The sequence below is a fragment of the Acromyrmex echinatior genome, chromosome 7 (genome assembly GCF_024713525.1).
Source record: "Acromyrmex echinatior isolate Ae372 chromosome 7, ASM2471352v2, whole genome shotgun sequence".
NCBI lineage: Eukaryota > Metazoa > Arthropoda > Insecta > Hymenoptera > Formicidae > Acromyrmex > Acromyrmex echinatior.
Genome location: NC_141858.1, coordinates 673,944 through 697,727, shown reverse-complemented (window position 1 = coordinate 697,727; position 23,784 = coordinate 673,944). Strand labels below are relative to the sequence as shown.

Below are 23,784 nucleotides of genomic sequence, written 5' to 3'. Positions count from 1 at the left end.
CATACATTTGGATGATTATAGTTATAAAAAAGCTTTAAAACAAAAAAGTTTTAAAATAAAATAATGATCGACATCAAACGTAACATCATTACAAAAACATGATTTCTTCTCGGAGTTTTTTTTTAAAGGAAAACAAATTTCATTTACATATAAAAGTATTGGTTTTCCAACTATGGAATAAGTTTATAGGTTTTTACAAGTTTATAGGTTTTTATAAGTTTATAGGTTTTTATAGGTTTTCCAATTTCTATAAGGTTACTTGTACCTTCTGAGCTAGAGTTTCTTTCCCCAAAAATAATATCTCGAGATCTAATTAATTTGTTCCTTTTTTCATACCAAATTTGATATTCTTCCTCATGATTATAACTGATTAATATTCTTTTCACAACTTTCTTATCTAGTTTTGTTCCACACTGTACAGGAACATGTGCATATCAGGTAGAAGGTATATAATACGAAGGTGCTTTATAATTGGTTTCTTGCTATACCAAAGTTCATATGGAGACTTCCCTGGTATATTTAAGGGATTCGATTTAATATGTGTGTCGCTGTATTTATCATTTCAGCCCAAAGTTTTTGCGGAATATCTTTGTGAAAGTGCATTAATGTTCGAGCTGTTTCCACAACAATATGATTTTCCCTTCTACAATCATTCTGTTGTGATGTATACTATAGTGAATCGCTGAGTTATGCGCTCCGAAGAATCTCTTTAATTGTTGCTTGTTGAAACTTACTTCCGTTGTTATTTAAAATTTTTTAATAACATGACCTGCTGTCTTTGCCTCGGCTAAGAAGTGACTCAATTTAGTTGGAACTTCAGATTTTTGTTTAAGAAAGTAGATGACTCTGAATTTTGTGTAATCATTTTTAAACAAAATACCTGTATTCAGACGTTAAGTTTTGTAATGAACTACAAACATCCGTGTAAAGCCATGAGCTCTCCCGTTTTTTTCTTTTCCTAGTGCCAAACGGAAGTCGGCCTTACTGTAAATGCAATCTTCACAGAGTTCGATAATTAATGATATTCAATTCTTTTTGAATTATTATCACGTACCTTTTATTTTGATGTCTAAATTTTTCATGATATAATTGAAGCAGATTTTCTTAATTAATTGCATTTACTACAGCAGGAATATGAGGTTTAACGTTTTTTATAAATAGTTAACTTAAATAAACCGATCGTATGCCTACTAATTTAATATCTCGACCAATCTTTAAATTGAAAACTTCTGCTGTCGATATGAATCTGCTCTTTAGACTTTTATTTTATGCTGCAAAAATGGAGAATAAGCTCTTTTGTATATCATGGGTATATATTATACATCTCCCAAAGTGAGAATTTATGCAATCTTTTGCCAACTGCTGCTTCGATGTTTATTGTAGCTTGTTGGTTTTAATGGCTTTCTACTAGCCGTAATAACTGTATGGAATGTTGTAAATTTTTCAAATGTTCTGAAAATGCTCTCTTGTTATTTGTAACGTGATTTATTGCTCCATTATTCACATACTAATTATTATAATATTTGTTTAATTGTGAAAATGTGACTTGTCTCGTACTTATGAAAGTCCTAAAAATGAGCAGAACTACACTTATCTTGGAATTTTATATGTAAAAGCGTATATTTTATTCGTTTCAACAGTTGTTAACCGTATATTTCTGCCTGAATATAGGCTCACTTTACCTGCTATTTATTGACTCAAGGGAGAAAAAGACAGTTTTTGTCTATTTTTATAAGTGTTTTAAAGTGATCTCGTCATTCAGATTTGTCCAAATTGTTTTTATTTACAAATAGTATGCAGCATAAATCGAGTCATCTCTCGTTTATGACATCACGATTCCAACATAACCACCGCGACTACTCAGGAGTCTTAAAAATTGCAATTTATCAGAAGACATGGTAGCGTCTTCTGTCAAATATATTTTTGTAGTATATTATGAAGGAAATAATATTATATCATAAAATAAACGCTACAGCGTATCCTTTAATTCTCGCTTATATAATTAAAAATTATTGAATTTTAGTTTCAGAAATTATAATTGCGTGCCGATATGGTTGTCGCATTTTCAACGCAATCAATCTGAAATATTAATAATCCCTCTAAATTTTCTAAATTTAATCTTAAAAAACTATAATAAACTTATTGCGAAAAATATTGCCTCGGCTGGGAGTCGAACCCGGTTCTCTTGCTTTCTTGCGATACCATTGCGATGATATTGGACAAAATGGAAAATTGAGATGTTTTGATGACAAGATCTCTGATCTCTCCGAAAGACAAATTATTTCTATACTGTGTAACACGTCGTTTGGTCGACGTAACTCGCATCACAATCCAAACATGAGATCTTTTAAACTGCATTTTGGTGTGCTAAAAAATCTAAATCACAATTTTCCATTTCGTCCAATGTTACTTCCGAATAGTTTACTATTAGTTATCAGGTACTATTTTTTACCACTTTTTATTTTGTTTTATATTCTATTCAATGTATAATTTTAACGTTTTTATTAATAATTTATTTTGAAACTTTATTACATCCTTTTAATTTGTTGATATATAATACAATTTTATATAAATAATTATGAAATCTAGTTTTAATTTTATAACGATATATCATTTATTTACTTATTTGTATCTTAATTTTATAAGTGTTTCTCCATAATTAGCTTTAATTTTATAACTGTATATCTTTAGATCCAGAAATTATTTTTATAATTTTATTTGTTCTCCATAACTTCGAATATTTGTTTTATAATTTGACAATTTATTATATTACACGACATATATGCATATTTATTTTTATTTTTAATTTTGTTAAATTATTATTTTTATGGACTATTGTAATTATGATTTTAGACTAAACATTGCGTTTCATTGGTTTTTCAATTTTCTAATAACTCCAAACTGCGCTTTGTAAGAACCAGTATACAAGAACCATTGACGACCACCAAGCGTTTATTATACATCTACATTATCAATTTCTTATACCAAGTAATGCTGCTTTGGTGCATTCATATTTTTATTGAGAGATTTTCATAACCGCGTCTACAATGATAAATGTACATACACGGCGTTTAAACTTTTATATTATTAGATGTCAATTTTTAGATTAGATTATGTTTTGTGTTGTGATTATTATTCGAATGATTGTTTGATTTTTATATTATAATTATTATATTAAGGTTAACATTGAAAATAATCCAATTAGTCAAAACGTTTATTAAAATTAACTGTTTTGTTTTATGATAATTTAGCATTGAGATTTTATGATAATTTGACATTGCTTGGCTTGTAGCTCTATTTTTATTATATTAATTTTATAAATTATTTAAGCTTTTGTTTTTATATTATTTTTAATACACGCGGGCGAAACAATGTGTTACATAATTTTTTTAGATTTATTAGGATATATTTCGGTTTTCACACTTGAATGGAATCGTTAAACAAAATATTTTTTTATACAAAGATAATTCTTACAAATGACTGACAAAAATCCAACATAACAATGTGAGAGCTATTTTGAGATTGGAACTCAGAGATGCTTATGAAAATTTATATTTTATAAGAAAAGAAATTTTTAAGTGCTGAAATTATTCTGATATATTATCTTTTGATGTAGAAAATTCCTTTTTTTGTCATCAAGAAAGAAATTGATCTGTTTTGGACGAATGAGAAAAAAAAATTTATAACAAAATTATTTGGTTATTAGACAAAAGAAATGAGGTCACCAAATCTAAAATCCAACTTACCACTTATTCGTGTTTGGTTCCGAAGGATGATTCGCACACCTTCCAGTGTCATTTGAACGTACAGATTTAAAAATTACTTCATTATCCAATGATAAAGATCTTGTATCTGATGAGATTGTTAATGTTAGTGTGTCTGCGAGTTTAGCATTGAATCATCTTCAGATAGATTTCATGAGAAATTTATTAACTTAAATAATACAGAGATTCCTTATGAGGTAAAATGTCTATTGCAATTAGGAGAACGATTTGTTTTACCATTAACACCGAATGAAAAAGATAGGATTTTGGTTGAATTTATTAATTGAGAATAATATTGTTGGCCGTCCGAATAACATTGCCAATTTTGTTAGAAATCAATCTATTCCAATTTTACATAAACTTTCCGACAATAATCTTTCGTGCAACTTGAATAATAAGTTGTTTTTTAATTGGCTGAAGATCACAAAAATATATATATATTTGTTAGAAAACAACCCAATTTGATTTTCACCAAGGCGGATAAGGGCAATGTTACGGTTGTTATGGATAGGGATATTTACAGTCAAAAAATGGATTTGATACTTTCAGACACTATACGTATCAGGTTATAGAGAGGGATCCGACGAAGAAACTTACTACTGAAGTACGCAGTCTTCCTACTTGATGGAAAAAAAATTAATATATAGATGATCATACATACCGATCAATTTTAATCACTGACGATAATTTTTAGAGTTTACGGCCTACCGAAGGTCCATAAGTAGAATAATCCATTGAGATTAATTGTGTCATCTTAACAGTCCTTCTATTTCTTTATCTTCATAATATCATTAAAAAAAGGATTCCGGAGATTCTTAGCCAAGTGACAAATAGCTTTCAGCTAGTTAGTAAACTAAATGGAAAACTGTTTGAGGATAATTGTGTGTTAGCCTCTTGATGTTGTTTCACTTTTTACTAACGTCCCTACAGATTTAACATTGGAGGGAGTTGGAATTATATAATGTGGTAATACGAAGATATTTGAAGAAGAATTTTTAATTGCCATTCGGTTGATTCTTCATTCTACATTTTTTTCTTTCAATGATAATTTCTATAAAAATATTTGGAATACCAATGGGATCCTCTCTATCTTCTATCATAGCTAACATTGTCCTAGAAGATCTTGAAGAGCAAGCTTTAGATAGACTCTATACGGCTATCGATGTATTATAGATATGTTGACGACACAATTCTTTTTATTGCTCCATTTGAATTTTTGGATGAAGTTTTATCAGTTTTTAATTCATTACATGCAAGACTACGGTTTATTATAGAGGTTAATGAGGGTAATGACAATTCAATTAGTTTTTTGGATATTTTTTTAAATTTTAAATAATAACAAAATTATTTTTGATCAGTATCGCAAACCATCATTTTCAGTAAGATTTTTAAATTTTCATTCTCATCCTAATGGTCATAAAAGAGGAATAGTGTTTGGAATGATGGATAAAATAGTTTTATTGTCACACCCTTGTTATCAACAAAAAAATTTTATAGACTATTGAAATCTTGTTGGATAATGGCTAATAATCCACTTCCTTTTATTTTTACAGCAAGAAAATAGATAAAAGAGCACTAAGAGGCGTGGTAATTGTTGCGCAAAACAAACAATGTGGATACAACACAAAACTCTTTATTATAATAAATAACTCGCTTATATGTTTCGACTCATTTTTGAGTCATCTTCAGAGACAAATTAATTTTATAATTATAATACCTACAATACTAATTCATTCCAGTGAGCCACCTCCATAATACTTACGGAAACTTTAGCGGATTTAATAAACAATTTTATATTATATCCACATTGTTTGTTTTAATTTCAATAATTATTATATTATTATATTAATTTAATTATTATATTTTATCTATTTTCTTTGTGATTAGTAAGGAGTCTTCATAATTTGATAATCCTATCACTAATAAACGTAAAATTTTAAGAATAAATATTTTACAATTCCTTATATATAATAAGATCAATTTCAGGTGTCTGTGAAGTTAGCACCCTAACATTGAAATTCCGTAGTTCTAATTAGAATCCCGTTTCCTTTTGATGAGACGAAGAGTTCTCTATAACAAGTTTTTTATGACAAGAGTTCCGCTCAATAACTATTTATAAATAATTTTTAAAAAATGGGGTGCTAATTTCTTATCGAAAATCGAGATCGAATAGTTCTGAGCGGTTCAATAACTACATTTCGTGAATACCTAAAATTCCTGATGCATAAAAAATAATTTTGATACATAACAAAATTTATAAAAAAATAAAAAATTTTTGAAAGAAAATTTTTTTATATAATAGTTCTGTTACACGTTAATTGTTATTTCATTTATTTCGAAGAGTTCTATGCGATTAAAATTAACACAGACTCCAAAATAAAAGAGATATGTACTTAAAACGAAATTTGAAAAATTGGTTGCAAAAGCACATATCTCTTTTGTAGCCATCCAATCGCATTTTTATTTAATGCTTTTTGATAGAACTCGTCGAGAATTGCCCAGAACTCTAATCAGAACTACTGGAACTCTTAAAAAAATTTTTGTTGACTTATATTATATGCCGCGTATCTTGAAAACCGTTGGTCAAACGCTTTTTCACCTAATACTTTTCGATAGAGCTCGTCGAGAACTACACAGAATTCTAATCAGAACTACTGGAACTCTTAAAAAATTTTTCGACTTAGAAAAATTTCGACTACCTATCAAATGACTCGTATCTCGGAAACCGTTAACCCAATCGCTATTACTATCACTAAACACATTACTATCACAGAATGTGACTGCGTTTGCGAAGACACTATTTGTGTCATTCTATCTATAATGTTCTTTATATGTAAAAAAGGATACAGTGACACAAATAACGCTAAAGCGTCTTTGATGCTACTGGTAAAAAACTTTCTGATATCAATTTCAGAAAGTTTTTTACCAATAGCATCAAATATTAACTTAAAAACAGTCTTCACGATTCCTAATATTTTGAATAAATTTATTAAAGTAGGCAAGGATCGCTTAGATCTTTTAGCACACCAAGATGTAGTTTATAAGATCTCATGTTTAGATTGTGATGCGAGTCAGTCAAACGAAAAGACGCCTATATACAAGAGTGCATGAGCATTCTTCAGATATCAATTGAAAAACATTTTTCTTTGATCATTTCAAACCACCATATCAAATTTAATCAATAATTTCGATTGGAAAGAAGTTAAAACATTAAATGCAGACCATCTTACAATAAAAGATTAATATCAGAAATGGTATATATATATAAAATGACAGGCACAAGGTTTGAATAAGCAAACTGATACAGAATCCTTATTCAACATGTATCTACCTATATTCCAATATTCGCTATCCTCTTCCTAATATCTCTTTAGATCCTCTTTTCATTTTTTCCCATTTCACAGTTTCACTCGCTTGTCTAATTGTTACACGGTATCAGAAATAATTTGTCTTTCGAAGAGATCAGAGTTCTTGTCATTAGAACATCTCAATTTTCCATTTTGCCCAGTGTTACTTCTGAATAGTTCACTATTCATAGTTATCAGATACTTTTTATTTTATTTTATATTCTGACTGTTCAATATATAATTTTAACTGTTTAATTTTGTTATTAATTTATTTTGAAACTTTATTACATCCTTTTAATTTGTTGATATATAATATAATACAACTTTATATAGATAATTATGAAATCTAGTTTTAATTTTATAACGGTATATCATTAGACATATTTGAATCTTAATTTGTAATTATGATTTTAGACTGAAACATTGCGTTTCATGGGTTTTTCAATTTTCTATAACTCCAAACTTTTGCGACTGCGCTTTGTAAGAACTAGTGTACAAGAATCATTGACGACCACCAAGTATTTATTATGTATCTACATTATCAGTTTCTTATACCAAGTAATGTTGCTTTGGCGTATTCACATTTTTTTTGAGAAATTTTCATAACCGTCTACAATGATAGATGTACATACATCACGTTTAAACTTTTATATTATTAGATGTCAGTTTTTAGATTAGATTACATGTTGTGATTGTTATTCAATGATTGTTAGATTTTTATATTGTATTATATTAAGGTTAACATTGAAAATAATCCAATTAGGGTCGAAACGTTTGTTAAAATTAACTATTTTGTTTTATGATAATTTAGCATGAAGCTTCCTTGGCTCGTAGCCCTATTTTTATTATATAATATTAATTTTTATTAATACCCTTATCATTATTATAATATTATTATTTAAATACAAATATACAGTGTATTATTATTAAAAAAGAATTTAACGAAAATTCGTGAAATCAACCGGAAAAGAACTTTAAAAATGTAAAAAAAAGTATCAAGTATAATATATTTTGCAATATCTTAACATCAAATCATTTTGTAAATATATGAAAATGATAATGAAAATAATACTTAGCAAAAATTCGTGAAATCTACCGGAAAAGAATTAAAAACGGCGTCAAATATATTTCGCAGAAAAAAGATACCAAAGATAATACCATAAAAAAAAGCGAAATCAAAATAATATTTCGAGTATCTCTATTTAAAAAGTCCATAGAATATAGTTCTAGCGATATCTTGAAGGCATCCTTATGATGTAGACGTTCTTTGAACATCTTTTAAGACAGTGTTTTATGGAATAATTTCTCACAATTAAATATAATGTATTACAAAGTACGGATGACATTTGAAGTGTATTAAGTATAACACATTAAAATGAGAAAACGAAATGCAATAAATAGCGTGAAATAAGAGGCGCGTAAACTGAAAAGGGATTTTTATATCGACAAGTAGAAAATCGTAGAGATAAAAAATTAAAAATGAGCAAGATCTCCAGCAGCAGCATACTTGACGCGCCTGTATTGTCTACTATATAATCGTAATTTAAAATAAAAATTTCTAAGCAGTCGTGCACACCCTGACTTGTTAATAGTACGTAGATATCAATGACATATTAAAATTAATTACGATTATAATTTTCAACATTTAAAAATTAACGATATAGTGTAATCCATTCTAATTCATTCTACTTATGAAAGGATATTAGCACATAGACAATATAATTTCAAAATATGTTATTCGGAATTACAAGGAATACATAGTTCCATTTCATGTATAACTAGCTTTTAAATCTATTTGGTAATAAAATCTCTAATTCGCAAATGAGTTGTGCATTATTTTTAGAAAATTTTATTAAGTAAAAATATAATATTCAAATTTCTATTTTCATGAGAATCAAGTATATTCTAATCAAAGATAATAATATTATGTCGAATAATAACTGCTAATACTATTGTAATAAATTTCAAATTTTATTACTACAATAAAAAAATTTAAGTGTTAAAAATTTAATATTAAAAAGTATTAAAAATTTTTCTTTATCCCAAAAAAAATATTTGTATGTGCATCTGTTGAATATGAAATATATCAATAATAAAACTAAAATAATAACTTAAACATATATAAAATTTCTTTAATTTACGAAAAATAGTTTATAATTACAAGAAAATATTTATTGAATTATTTGCATGAATCGAATTATAAACAAGACAGGCACACGATGTGAACTTAGCGCTCAACTTTATCAAAAATAAAAATTAATACCGTAGGGCGTTTGTACTTCGTTTGTACTTGTTCGTACCGATCATTATTTCGTTTGTACTTCAAACAGTTAAACAAAAAGTGAAAAATAAAAAATGGCCAGCGCGCAACTTTAAGATTTTTTAAATTTTATTTATGCCATTTGAAAGAGAATCGTTTGTACCCGTTTGTATTTTTTTTATTTTCGTTTGTACCTCAAAGGGTTTACCTCTTATTGTATTGTTGTCTTATTCTGGTTTTGTTACTGGTAGGCTTTGTAACAGCAATTCTGCCATTTGCAAGCTTCTATTGTCTATTTACTTATGTTTATGTTAATCTATAGTCTATTGTATCATACTTTATGTCTATTACTCTGTTAACATGTAGTCTTTTTCATATAGCTTTGCAAATTAAATTAAATTAAATTAAAGGGTTCGGAGATACAGTGCTTTTCAAATTTTCGCCATATTGGGAAATTAGCCAATTTTCAAGATATCGAAATGGGACCAACGGCATTCGAAAGAGAATCGTTTGTACTCCTTTTACTTTCATTTGTACCTCAAAGGATACGGAGATATAGCGATTTCAAAATTTCAGAAATATGCTCAAGAGGAGAAGTCGGTCATTTTTAAAGATATCGAAATGGAACCAATGGCATTCGGAAGAGAATCGGATACAAACGATTCTCTTTCGAATGTCGTTGGTCCCATTTCGATATCTGAGTACACATAAATTCGTTTCTGTTCATGAAATGGATAGAAAATAAAACGACGACTTGAAAATAAATTCCCTGTAAATATTCTTTTGATTTTACAACAATATTTATAATTCCTTCTTTACTAATATTACAATATTTTTATATTCATTTCGATTGAAACAGGAATGTTCCTATTCAATACTATACTCTGATATATATTCAGGACTTACATATTTTCGTCATAACTTTTTTTATTTAAACAAAAGTGTATATTTTCATAATTTTGAACTGTGATGTATTTACCGCTTATACAAATTATGTTGAAATTTTTTTTAATCGAAGTGAATTCAAATAAGACTATCCTTGTTCATAATTTTGAACTGGGATGTATTCATGGCTAACTTATATTTACGACATAAGTATTTTTAGACTGAAAGGGATAGAAATAGGAAATGTGCTATTCATCATGTTGAATTTGGATGATTTATGTTCGTATTATTAGGTGTTGGAATTAATTCGTAGCGTTTTTAATGAAAGAATGTTATTTATTTCACATGAGCATTAAAAAATACATTAATGAAAGTACTTCCCATCTCTTGTAAAACGCTACGAATTAATTCCAACACCTAATATATTATTTTTTTATTGAAATGAATTAAGATATTATTCATCATATTGAATTCATGTGTATTCATGGATTCAAATAGATTTGAAAAATCATAAGCGCGAATTCGGAAATGTTGACATAAATTCATTTTTATCCATTTCAATTTATTCTCATTTACTGGACACTTTAATAGTGACAAAAAAATGTATTAATGTATTAAATGTTATTAAAAAGTAAACAAAGTTGACCTTGACATTTTTAAGCGCTTTTACTTATAAAAGAAACTTGTACATTATGTAGTGATCTCCTTGAAGTTATGCAACTTTTGTATAGGTACATATAACAATTTTTCGTATAACTTATAATTTATAAATTTTTCGAGATGTGTAAGTTAGATGCCTCATCTCCTATATGAATACAAATTCTGTCAGAATGAAATGTCACTTCTAATTTCTGTGGATACAGGTAACAGCTATCAGCAATATGATGCAATTGGCCTTCATTACACAAAAAGCGAAACGAGTGAATCGCCGACAGCTCCCACCGTTTGATTATCTGCATAAGAAATATGGATTTTGGTCGCAGTTGTTTGATCCGATGGTTGATCGTTGCGATGAAAATTCCAAGGTGATCGTCGTCGAGGGTCCGATTGCTGCAGGAAAATCTAAGGTGGCCGCGAAGTTGGCAGAGGAATTTGAGATGGTCTATCTACCACCGCCGACCTTCGATGAGTATTATATAAATGAGTATGGATACGATATACGTACACTGGACGACAGATTGTCTGTGGGCTCACAATCGTGTGACGTGCAGAAATTTCTGACAAATCCGTATCATCCCAATGTGCCTATGTTTCAATTTCATTATTTTCAATTTAAATTTGATCAGTACATCACTGCTCTACTTCATTTGCTCTCGACTGGCCAAGGTGTGGTGCTCAACCGTTCTTTCTATACCGATTATGTATTCGCGAAAGCGATGACAAACGCTGGTTACATGCGTTCAGAGGTATTAAAATTTTACAATGATATCGTAAATATCGCCAAGTTACAGATGTTGAGACCTCATTTAATCATTTATTTGGACTTACCTGTGGATACAGTTATGGTAATTTCACTTTATTAATACAGATGATATACGCAACTGCTTATTTTTTCTCTTTCTCTATGTGTATTCAAAGAATATTCTGCCATCTTCTATCGTATAATATTTGCAGGAAAAAATAAAAAAACGTGGCATACCATACGAAGTAAATTCGAAAGTTCTTACTTCAAAGTATCTCCAAGATATTGAAAATATATACAAATTGGATTATTTGAAAAATATTATATCACATTCTCATGTGCTAGTCTATGACTGGACAAACGAGGGAGATATTTCTTTCATAGTCGAGGATATTGAAATGCTTAATTTTAATTACGAGGATAAAAAAGCTAAAAAAATGTCTGATTGGAGATTCGAAAACGTTCAGCAACTTCGAACTAAAAGGAAACATTATGAAAATAGATATTTCTTACATTTAGATTACTCGAGAAATGAATATTCACTACCAGAATTGCACTATACAGCTGAAGAAATGGAAGAAAAATATGAAGCAATGAAAATGGTACGTATATCTATATAGGTATGTATATCTATATATAGATTGTCTTTAAATTTGCAAATTCAAATACTACAATAAGAAAATTTCCAAAAATTAAGTAAACAATATTAAAAAATAAAAAGGCTATGAATCAAAGCTGTTGAGTGCTAATAAGTAATGTCTTATTTCTGTTATACAGAGTCACTTTCTCGAGCATCTGAAATATCTCGCTTTTTTTATAAGAAAAAATGTTTCAAATGAAAATGGAATAGTTCAAGGAGGACGTATTTCGGTTAGGTGGTTTTTTTCTAGGAGGTGGCGCCAAAAAGATGTGAAGATCATCACTTTTTTAAATGGAATTGTATGATTTTTTTTTACACAATATGATTCCTCTAATCATTCTGCATATAAAAGTATTCAGGCAGAAATATAAAAAAAACTAATAATTTACGAAATACTTTATTCTGGCACATATTGACATAAAATATTAAATAACTCGTAAACTAATAATTTCTTGACAATTGTATATTAATACTTTTATGAATAGAAAAATTAGATGAATCAATTGGAGTAAAAAAAACACATATGTAGTTGGTTTAAAAAAATATGCAAAATGGATTTTTTAAAAGTAAGCAATTATGTGTTTTTTTCACATCAATTGATTTATCTTATTACATTATTTATAAAAGTATTAAGGTATAATTATAAAAAAATTAATAGTCTCCGACTTCTCTTTATTCAATTTTATGACATTTTATGTCAATATGTGCAAGAATAAAATATAAAATATTTCGTAAACTATTGGTTGTTGACATCTCTGCCCAAATCCTTTCATATGCAGATTGCTAATAATTGACAGTTTAATTAAATAAATGATAAAACTGCAAAAAAGGGGGTCAATCGCCGATGACCTTGACCTTGACCTATGTTGTCAAAGTTATGACCCTGAGCAACGTCCAACAAGTTTTAGTCGCTCATTATTTGTTTTGTTTGAAAAAATAACGTTTTAAAAAATAACGTTTGAAAAAATAACGTTTGAAAAAATAACGTTTTATTTCTGCTTAGGGGCGCACGACTTCCACGCGTAGCAACTCGTACCCCACCTTCCTCCTGCTTAGGGACGCACGACTTCTGTGCGAAGCGACTTCCTACCTCCACGCTTCGCGTGGAAATTGTGCGCCCCCAAACGGGGGAGGAGGGGGTGGGAGTCGCTTCACGTGGAAAGTCATTACAAAGTAAAGAAGAATATAAGATAGTTTAGACATTTGAATTCGGGATACCCTGTATAGCAGAAATAAAACGTTATTTTTTCGAACTTTTTTTGTTAATAACTTTTTAATGAATAACAACGGCTAAAACTTGTTGAAAGTTGTTCAGGATCATGACCTTGACAACATATGTCAGAGTCAAGGTCGTCGTCGGTTGTTTGCCTTTTCTGCAATTTTACCAAATAAATAATTAGAGGAATTATATTGTGTAAAAAAAATCATACAAATCTATTTTAAAAAGTGACCCGATCTTCATATCTTTTGGATGCTTCCATTTAGAAGAAAAATAACGACTGAAATGTTCACTTTGAAATCTTTTTTCCTTTTTTATAAAAAGTCAAGCGGGATATTTTGGACGCTCTTGTTAGGTGGGACACTGATTAGAGGTATACTGATGGACATAAGACTTTTCACACGAAAGGAAGTCCACTTCATCTCCCTCGCTGCTTAGAGGCGTACAACTTTTCAAGCGAAGCGACTTCAATTTCATCTCCTTGCCACGGGGCCTACGACTTTTCTCGCGAAGTGAATTCTACTCATCTCCCCTCCTGTCTAGGAGAAAGTTGGTCGTCTCTTAGCTGGAGGGAGATGGGCCTCGTTTCGCGTGAGAATGCTGTACGCCCTTAGATAGAGGGGGAAGATGGGATAGAAATCATTTTGCGCGGAAAGTAATGCGCTCCTAAGTAGAGGAGGAAGTGATCTAAACCTTACTTTTCATACGCCGTGGAAAGTCATACGCCTCTTGGTAAGTGAAGAGATGGAGTGAACCTCGTTTCGTGTGAAAACTTTTAAGAGGACATAAGAAATTTTTAAGAGGGCATAAAGAACATACACTATGATAAGTCCATATCCGTGTATACTTGCGCATGCGTTGTGTATCTGTCTATGCTTTTCATGCTAGTAACCGTGCTGCAAGCGGTTCGGAATTCGCATCATTGGTGGAAAGTCGTGCGGCATTACACAGGAGGGAGATAGGTTGGATCTCCCTTCACGTGGAAAGTCGAATATCCTTAGACAGAAAGGATATAAAGTATTTAAGTATAAAGTATTAAAGTATAAGTTTTTAATATATGTATATGGTAGAAACAAAACATGTTTTAAACTTTCTTTGTTAATAACTTTTGAACGAACAGTGACCGTCATCTAAAACTTTTTGAAAATCATTCTTTGGATAATGACCTTGACAACATCAAGATCAAGATCATTGAAAAATGTTAATTAGGGATGGACTAAACAGTTATTTTTCATTAATGGTTATAATAGTTATTGTTGCTTCAAAATAATCAGTATTTAAATAGTTATTTAAATAGTTATTTAACAGTTATATAAAACAGTTATTTTTTATAATAACCCTATATCCTATTTTTTATAATAACCCTATATCCTAGTCAGTAGTCATATTTTTTGGATTATTTTTCATTATTTAAGTCATTTAAGAACTCTATTTTGAAATATATTTTATTATTTAAAATATTTGTGCAAACAAATAAATATAAAGTGTTAAATTTTATGCATAAAGATTGATGTCAACTTGGTAATGAGTAAGGCCAATATTACATGCGTCCGTTTTTTATTGTACGATGAATTTTTCAAGCGTATTAATTGGCAAGACAAAGAGGATTTCGAACCTCTTTGTTCTATAGCCAAGAGTGATGTTTCATTTGTGTGTTTTTGTCATACGACAAATTTTTTAAGCCTGTTGATTGGCTATGAGATAGAGGGATTCGAAGACCTCTCTGTACATATTTGTCGTACGTCAAGAACGTGCAAATGAAATAGCAACAAGTTTGAAAAATTTATCAAAAACGACAAAAACGACGAAAAAAAGACGAATGTAATATTAACTTATTATAGCGATAACCGACAGTGCTTCTACTGGTAAAAAAGATAAATAGATAAGATCTTAAACAATACTATTTATCTTTTAGTTACTTACAAAATTAAAAATTTGAAAACCGTTTAAGTTCGATTACATTATTTTTAAATTTAATAACGATTACTGAAATTATTTCTCAATAACGATTCTCAGTAACGAAATAATGCCTGTCATTACCCCTAATGTAAAAGTTTATCGTTTTTTTCTCAGAATTAACTTGTCGCATCGACAAAGGTGGTTAGACGTTAATTATTATACTAACTAAAAGTTATACAGGATGATGCAGACCAGCAAGAGTTGGCATATACGCACTGTTTATAAACAACTGAATCGAAAAGTCATTTTGTAACTTTCACAATTTTTTTTAGTTACCCAATATATAGAATGTCTAAATCGACGCATAAGACAACTTTAGAATATCTTTAAGATATTCTAAAAATCTTTGAGATATTTCTTAAAGAGCTTTAAAAGATCTTAATATTGATTATTATAAAGATATCTTAATATTTATAAGATATCTTATACATCTTTTATTTGCTTATTCGACAATTTTAGAAATTAATATCTTGTTAACTGTTGCGATCATTGCAAAATGATAAAGGATTTTTCGATTCAGTTTTTCATAAACAATGCATACATACTGACTCTTACAATATTGTTTATAAAAAACTAATCTGAATTGTCCTATATAAGGTATACATAAATTAATTCTTAGTACACACCTTAGTTTTGCACCCTTATTACATACATTCGATCATTCGTGTTCTGAGTATCGATCATGTAACTTTTTCTCTAGAGCGGAAACGTGAAAAGTGAAAACTTTTATTTATGTATATATTGGATCATCTAAAAAGTATCCGCGGTTTTTTGTCACTAGATGGTGTTGACCATCTACTTTTTAGATGATCCAATATGTACATCTAGGGGAAACCGGGACACCATGGGTCACGGGGTACCATGAGTCATCGATTATTTAACATAATCTGGAATATTTGAATTAATACTACTGGTACAATAGGATTGTTACTTCATCCATATTTTACCCATATTTTTTATCTAAATGGCAATGATTAAATTCTATCGAAAAGCATCGATCGTTAATGGTTTTCATACTGCAATAGTAACTTTTTAACCGCATAAAAATGTTTTAATATTGTTTTGTAGTAGAAGATACATGTATGAAGATAAGTTTCCAAGATTGGCTTAACTGAGATTACAAACGATCACTAAATAAGCGAGAGGGCAGAGAATTAGAGAGAGAGAGACGCTTGCAAACTGAACACATCATGTCAATCCCTTTCACCATGGTTAGAGATCCTCTAATCAGATGTAGAGACCTCTAATTAAATGTAGAGACCCTGAAATCAGAGTCTAGCCATCTGAAGTGGTCACTATTTTTTCATCGAAATTGTGTGAGAAAAAACCATGCTATCTCACTTCATCTCATATTACAATGACGCTGTAAGTTGCAACTCTATAGAGACGCTCTATAAACTTTATAGTTTTTGATGAACATTCTGGCGATTAAAATTTAAAAAGCGTAAAAAGTAATTTAGTAGTGTCTAATCATAAATATTACGTCAACAAGTTCATGGTCATGCATCATGTATTTAAGTAAAAGCATAATGTATTATATTTTCATTATGCATTTAAATGGAATAGATGAAAAATTTCAGACCAATCATAAATTGGGGAGAAGATGGCTAGACTCTGATTTCAGGGTCTCTACATTTAATTAAAGATCCTTTTCGCCAAACTCTAATTACAGAAAGTTTGTTCGCGTCGCATACTCCAACATGCTTTAACATGTTCCTACCATAGCTCCTACTCATTCTAACGAGCGCGTTTGAGTGAATAAGAGCTACAATAGAAGGAAGTAGATGCATGTTGGAGCATGCGATGCGAACAAACTTCCTGTAATTAGAGTTTGGCGAAAACAGGAACAACTTCTGATTGGTCCATTCGGTATTCTTCGGACATTGTCGGAAAATGAGTGCGAAGAAAAGAAAGATAGATAACTACAAGCAGATAGTAAAACCTATATCAAAGAGATTAGAAATGTCAATATATGCTAATGAAACCATAGGTAAATCACCGACGAGATACTATTAAAGATCGATATTCTTATGATTCGCGTTCGTACGAGTTCGCGTTCTTATTAATATTGAAGTGATTAAGAGTAAAAAACTGATAATATTGTACTAATTTTATGATTTATTAGACGTGTTTAGTAGACGTGTTTATCAATGTACATACGAGGTCTGTTCAAAAAGTATCGCGAATTTTGAATTTCCGCGAGTTACGTATATTCAATTTTCGATTTTTTTGTGGCGTTATGTTGGTACTCATGTCTCTCACTTATGCCGACAAGTTCGGCCATTTTGAAGTTTCAGTTAATTTTTGACAGCTACTTTGCTTGCATGTGTTTTGGCTCGTCTTCGATTTTTGCCTATTCCAAAAAATGGATCAAAGAATCTGTATCAAATTTTGTGTGAAAAACAAAATTAAGTGCGCGGACGCATTCCGAATGTTGACTGTGGCATATGGTGAAGCTACCGAAGCAACGTTTATCGGTGGTACAAAATGTTCTCAGAGGGCCGAGAAGATGTGAACGACGAAGAGCGTGTCGGAGCACGTCAACAACAGACGAAAACATTGATGAAGTGAAGAAAATAGTATTGGCCAATCATCGAATCACCGTTAGAGAAGTTGTTGAGGACCTAAACATATCGATTGGCTCATGCCATTTGATTTTTACCAATGATTTGGGGATGAGACGGGTCGCCGCGAAATTGGCTTTTGCACCATGATAATGCTCCTGCTCACACATCGTTGCTTGTGCGCGAATTTTTGGCCAAAAACAACACACTAATGATGCCGCAGTCACCGTATTTCCCAGATCTGGCCCCCTGTGACTTTTTCTTGTTCCCGAAACTGAAGAGGCCCATGAAAGGACGACGCTACGCTATGATTGAGGAGATAAAGACGGCATCGAAGGAGGAGCTGAACAAGATCACAAAAAATGATTTTTTGAAGTGCTTCGAGGATTGGAAAAAACGTTGGCACAAGTGTATAATATCTGATGGGGATACTTTGAAGGGGACAAAATAGATATTCATGAATAAATAAATAATTTTTGAAAAAACACAAAATTCGCGATAGTTTTTGAACAGACTTCGTACATTTAAAACTCAATAATATTCGATTTTTCTTTAAAATTATGTGATTTCAGTGTTATCATCAAAGTTTGATTATCAACAGAGATAATAACTGCAGATCAAAAATTTTTGGCAATACAAGATGTATCTGAAATAATGCCCATCATATGATACTATTTCTAATAAAAAATTGAGTCGAAAAGTCCTCTACCATTTTGCAATTTTCGTAATATTTTTTTTTAGTTACCTAATGAGCAAAATGTCTAAAATCGCGCGCGACATGTAAGACAACTTTAAGATATCTTTAAAAGTTTTTTAAGAATCCATACAGTACAGAATTTGTAGCAATATTGCTACAAAATTGCTGCAACATGCAATGTTACTATAATGTTAAAAATATTTCACAAAGAAAGAATCTTAAAATTGTCTTATACATCGATTTTATCTGTTTATTTGGCTTAGAAATTAATATCTCGTTAACTATTGCGAAAGTTGTAAAATGATACAGGACTTTTCGACTCAGGTTTTTATTAGGAATAACACTATATGATTAGTGGGCGTTATTTAGATACATCCTGTATATAGGATATTATAGCTTTACAAGTATGCATACTTATGTATGGAACATTCATGTAATAAAAAATTATGAATAATATAAGAATTAAGGCTCAAAATTTATAAAATTAATATAATAAAAATGAGCCAAGCAAGGTTTTAATGCTAAGTTATTGAAAAAAAAAACAGTTTATTGTAACATTTCCACCCTAAAGAGTCATTTTTAATGTTAACCTTGACACAATATAAAAATCAAGCAATGATTCAATTGCGGACAGTAGGCTACGATTTTGGCACTTAATTCCATTGAAATTTAATGTCAATTTGGCAACGATTTGAGAATAAAATGTTTGCTGGGTATTATATTGGGAGTACAAATTAGTTCGGTCCGTTTTCCAAAAGATGATTCCGGCTGTTGTGAATGGTTCATAGTGACAGCTGATTTTGGCGTTTTCAGAGAAGTTAGACATCTGCTAATGATATTCAGTTTATATCGCTTTGAGTTTTATATAAAAACCTTGATTTTTATTGTGTTTGAAATATCGAATTTTGTGTTAACCAAGCAACATTTGCGGGAGGTTCTAATTTTCTGCTTTAATTGGAAGAAAAGTGCAGCTGAAGCCCATCGAATGCTTGTCGAAGTTTATGACACTGCTCCAACTGATAAATCATGTAGGGAATGGCGTTTCAAGGATGGAGATTTCAGCGTTGAAGACAAGCCTCGTTCTGGACAGCTAAAAAAATTCGAAGACAAAGAATTAGAGGCATTGCTCGAAGAAGATCAGAGTCAAACGCAAGAGGAGCTTGCAGAATCATTGGGAATAACTCAACAAGCCGTTTCTGCACGATTGAGAGCCATGGGAATAATTCAAAAACAAGGAAATTGGGTGCCTTATGAACTGAAACCGAGAGAAAGGCGATTTGTTGAAAGGCGATTTTTCAGTTGCGAATAGCTGATTCAAAGACAACAAAGAAAAGGTTTTTTGCATCGGATTGTGATTGGAGATGAGAAGTGGACATTCTACGACAACCCCAAGAAGAAAAATACTACGCTAAGCCCGGTCAATCCTTGCCATCGACCTCAACATCAACACCAAAGCCGAACATTCATGGTTCGAAGATCATGCTCTATATTTGTGATACACAGCATGGGACCAAAAGGGTGTTGTTTACTATGAGCTGCTGAAACCTGGCGATTCCATTACGGGCGATCGGTATCGGCTACAATTGATTCGTTTGAGCCGTGTATTGCGAGAAAAACGGAATAGACATGATGAGGCCGCGCAAAGACATGATAAAGTTATTTATTTATTTTTCTTCATGACAACGCTCGGCCTCATGTCGCAAAAGTCATAAAAAAATATTTGGAAACGCTCAAATGGGATGTTTTACCACACCCGCCATATTCTCCGGACATTGCTCCTTCTGATTACTGATTGTTCCGAAGGATGCAGCACGATTTGGCAAGTCACCGGTTCACTTCTTTTGCAGAAATCGAAAATTGGCTCCAAAATTGGATCGTCTCCAAAGACGAGTCATTTTTTCGAGAATTCAAAAATTGTCTAAGAGATGGGAAAAAGTAGTAGCCAATATTTTAATTAATCTGTTCATTCATTTTATTTTGAAATAAATGCATTTTTGAACACAAAAAAACGGATCGAACTAATTTGTACTTCCAATACAATAGGTACGTTTTATACATACATATTATACATACATATTATTATACTTATATATTGTACGTATTATACATACATATTATACATACATATTATACATAAAAAATTACTCGCAAATCTAAATTATCCAACCCTGTCGTAGAAGGACTCTACGTAGTATATAGTCTAGCAGAGTCTATAGTATAGATAGTCTATAGTATCCCTCTCTAATAGAGTCCCTGTTAGACGTCATTTTACTTCTAAGGTGCCTTTTCATGCTGACACTTGATGCTCATTTTCAGCGTCAAAGGCTACGGTTTACTTGATGCTACAAATGCTTCGAAGCATTTTTTGATTGGTCAGTTAATAAAATTCTTTCTTCTGATTGGTCAATCAAAAGTTTCGAAGCATTTGTAGCATCAAGTGGACCGCAACCAAAATAGATCATAAATAGGTGAACCAAAAATGACGGATAGAAAGAAATAATAGATATTGCTTTCTTGTATGAACGCATGCGCAAAAAGTGTTAGAACCGTGTATATGGGCGTGATAGGCAATACATGACAACAATACTTGAAGAAACCAATCGAGTCGATCAATTGGTCGAATCGTGCAATTTGTTCATTTTCTCTTTGTCCGAGATCTCGGAACGATTTCTAAATTTTTTGACACAATTGTACTCATCTGCTTGTAAATATCTATCCTTTCCTTTTCTTCGCACTCGTTTTCCGACAATGTACCAAGTTATCCGAAATATCAAGTGGACCATAGTGAAAAAATCAATCAGAAATTGTGTCCGCTTTCGCCAAACTCTGATTATAGGATCTCTACTTTTTATGAGAAGCAGATCCATCTCATAGCGGGACTGCGTATGACAGATCTTGGTGAATTTTTGTCGACAATTTGCAGTAAAATTAGGTCAGCAAGGTTGCTTAGCTTTTGTTGTCAACTTGCCGTTAAATTATTGTAAGCCTTGCTTTGCTTTTGTCAACAATTTGGTCTTATGTTTTTTACTTGTCATCAATTTGTTGACAGCTTTGAGTACAACAAAATTTGCATCAAATTTGACGCCTTTTGTTTTCAAAATTTGTAGCAAGATTTTAGAAGATTTGTTTTTGATAGAATTTGGCTATCTCTCTCTCTCTCTCTCTCTCTCTCTCTCTCTCTCTCTCTTTTTCTCTACGAGCGTATTTGGTGGAACTAACAGTACTAGCAATAACAAAGTATGTTTCCTATTTGTAGTAAATTGATAGGCTGCTTTCCTTTTAAGAGACACAGTCTACATACTTGATATAAATCGATACACGTCGCTTTTTATTTACAATTTTGTTCAAACTCAATCGACATACTTTGTCTCTGCTAGGGGGCAGAGTGAAGGGTCCTCTACATAGAAGTCGCAGACGGTCGTGGAGTCTTAAGTCTTAGGAAACTGACCAATTCTAATCTTAGTATTCTCCTTATATTTGATTGTGATTGATTGATTTCTTACGACTTAAGATTCCATGATCATCTACGACTTCTATGTAGAGGATCCTTCAGAGTGTGTCAAGTGCGATTTTGAGGAATTTAACGATATTAGAATGCATACGCAAACCAGAGTTCCTACATAATTTTGTTCTGTTTTTTGATCATCTTTGACTAAAACCTTTTAAAAAATTAGATATTAAAAGTTTGCACACATTGCGTTCCATATGGCAAATTGTGTTCGAGTATGTTAAACTGTGTGTTAATTTTTGTCTCCTAAAGCTGGTTCTACATTAGTTGCAAGCTGAGTAAGTCTGTTGCGACAGCCAATATGAAGCGTTGATTTCAAAATGCAAGCTTCAGCTTTCTAAAAGGAAAGCCATAATCTATTGTCAACATTTGCGATTGCAAAGGTTATAGAAGTAGAACATATTAAACAGGTATTATATATATAAAAACATGTAGGGGAAATCGAGGATGCATGGGGCATGTTGTTACATTTTAAAATTACTGTAAAACAACAAACGATAATATTACATAAAAAATATAATATTTCCGTAAAAACATTGCGGACATGTAATAAGTTATTTCGGATTGAATATTTTCAGAAATAGAAAACATTTTCGGTTTTTCATGGCCAAAAATAAAATAAATCAGTGATATATTAAATGTTATATTTATCAATCTGCTCACCATATCATTTACTTTCAATATTTCATTATTTCTATAGAATTCTTATTTTATATTAGGTGTTGGAATTAATTCGTAGCGTTTTTTAATGAAAGAATGTTATTTATTTCACATGAGCATTAAAAAATACATTAATGAAAGTACTTCCCATCACTTGTAAAACGCTACGAATTAATTCCAACACCTAATAAATCAACATCTTACAGTTATATTAATGTCTTAACATATATTTTTTGCACAAGTAATAATTGAAATACGTAAATATGAAATCCGAGGACTAGTATATCGTTATAGGTGTCTGCTTCTTCGTTGTCACACCTCAATATAACCAGCTCTATAAAGTTAGCAAGATTAAATTAGCAGAATCAAATTGGGACCTATCGAAAGTTTTAGTATCTTTTTTGTACCAAATTGTACCATCAGTGATAATTTTGTACCTTGTGCCGTTTCGGAAAAACTCATGACACTGCTAGATTAATATTAAACTGGCAGGACTATTAAAAAAACCAGAGCAAAAATTAACACAGCTAAATTTGTACTATTATAATTTGTACCATTGAAAGTAAGTTAATATTTTACATGTTTTCTTCTTATGTTGGGACATGGGTTTTATAAGCTTAGACACAGATTTAATATATAGCTTGAGTCTTTTATTCTGAACAACATTGAACAGTTTTACAAAGATTTCGAACAAAGAGTAAATAGGAGAGGAGATAGGAAACATGACAGCAAAAATACGTAAAAACAAAGAACGCATTATTTTCATAAATCTAGCCAGCAATGAACAAATTTAAAGAAAAAAAAGACTAGATATTTAAATGTTAAATTGTATATTCCAATATTTCTCCTCAATTTAATTATCAGAACAACAAAAAAAAA

At 30.8% G+C, this 23,784-nt stretch overlaps 1 protein-coding gene and 1 long non-coding RNA gene across 4 annotated transcripts in view; both read left to right on the top strand.

Annotated features, from left to right (window-relative positions):
- Positions 1–23,784, top strand: part of ND-42 (NADH dehydrogenase (ubiquinone) subunit ND-42) — a 44,062-nt gene that overhangs the window by 5,184 nt on the left and 15,094 nt on the right. For 2 of the 3 annotated variants that reach the window (XM_087408044.1, XM_011052643.2), the window contains 2 exons: positions 11,120–11,761; positions 11,871–12,260. In XM_087408044.1, the coding sequence (XP_087264170.1) occupies positions 11,120–11,761; positions 11,871–12,260 (1,032 nt within the window). Of the gene's footprint in view, positions 1–11,119; positions 11,762–11,870; positions 12,279–23,784 lie in introns of all 3 variants that reach the window. The other variant, XM_087408045.1, reaches the window with a different exon arrangement.
- On the top strand, positions 12,285–22,868 carry LOC147908902 (uncharacterized). Its single transcript, XR_015545741.1, has 2 exons — positions 12,285–16,709; positions 16,751–22,868. It is a non-coding gene; the product is annotated as an uncharacterized LOC147908902 (long non-coding RNA).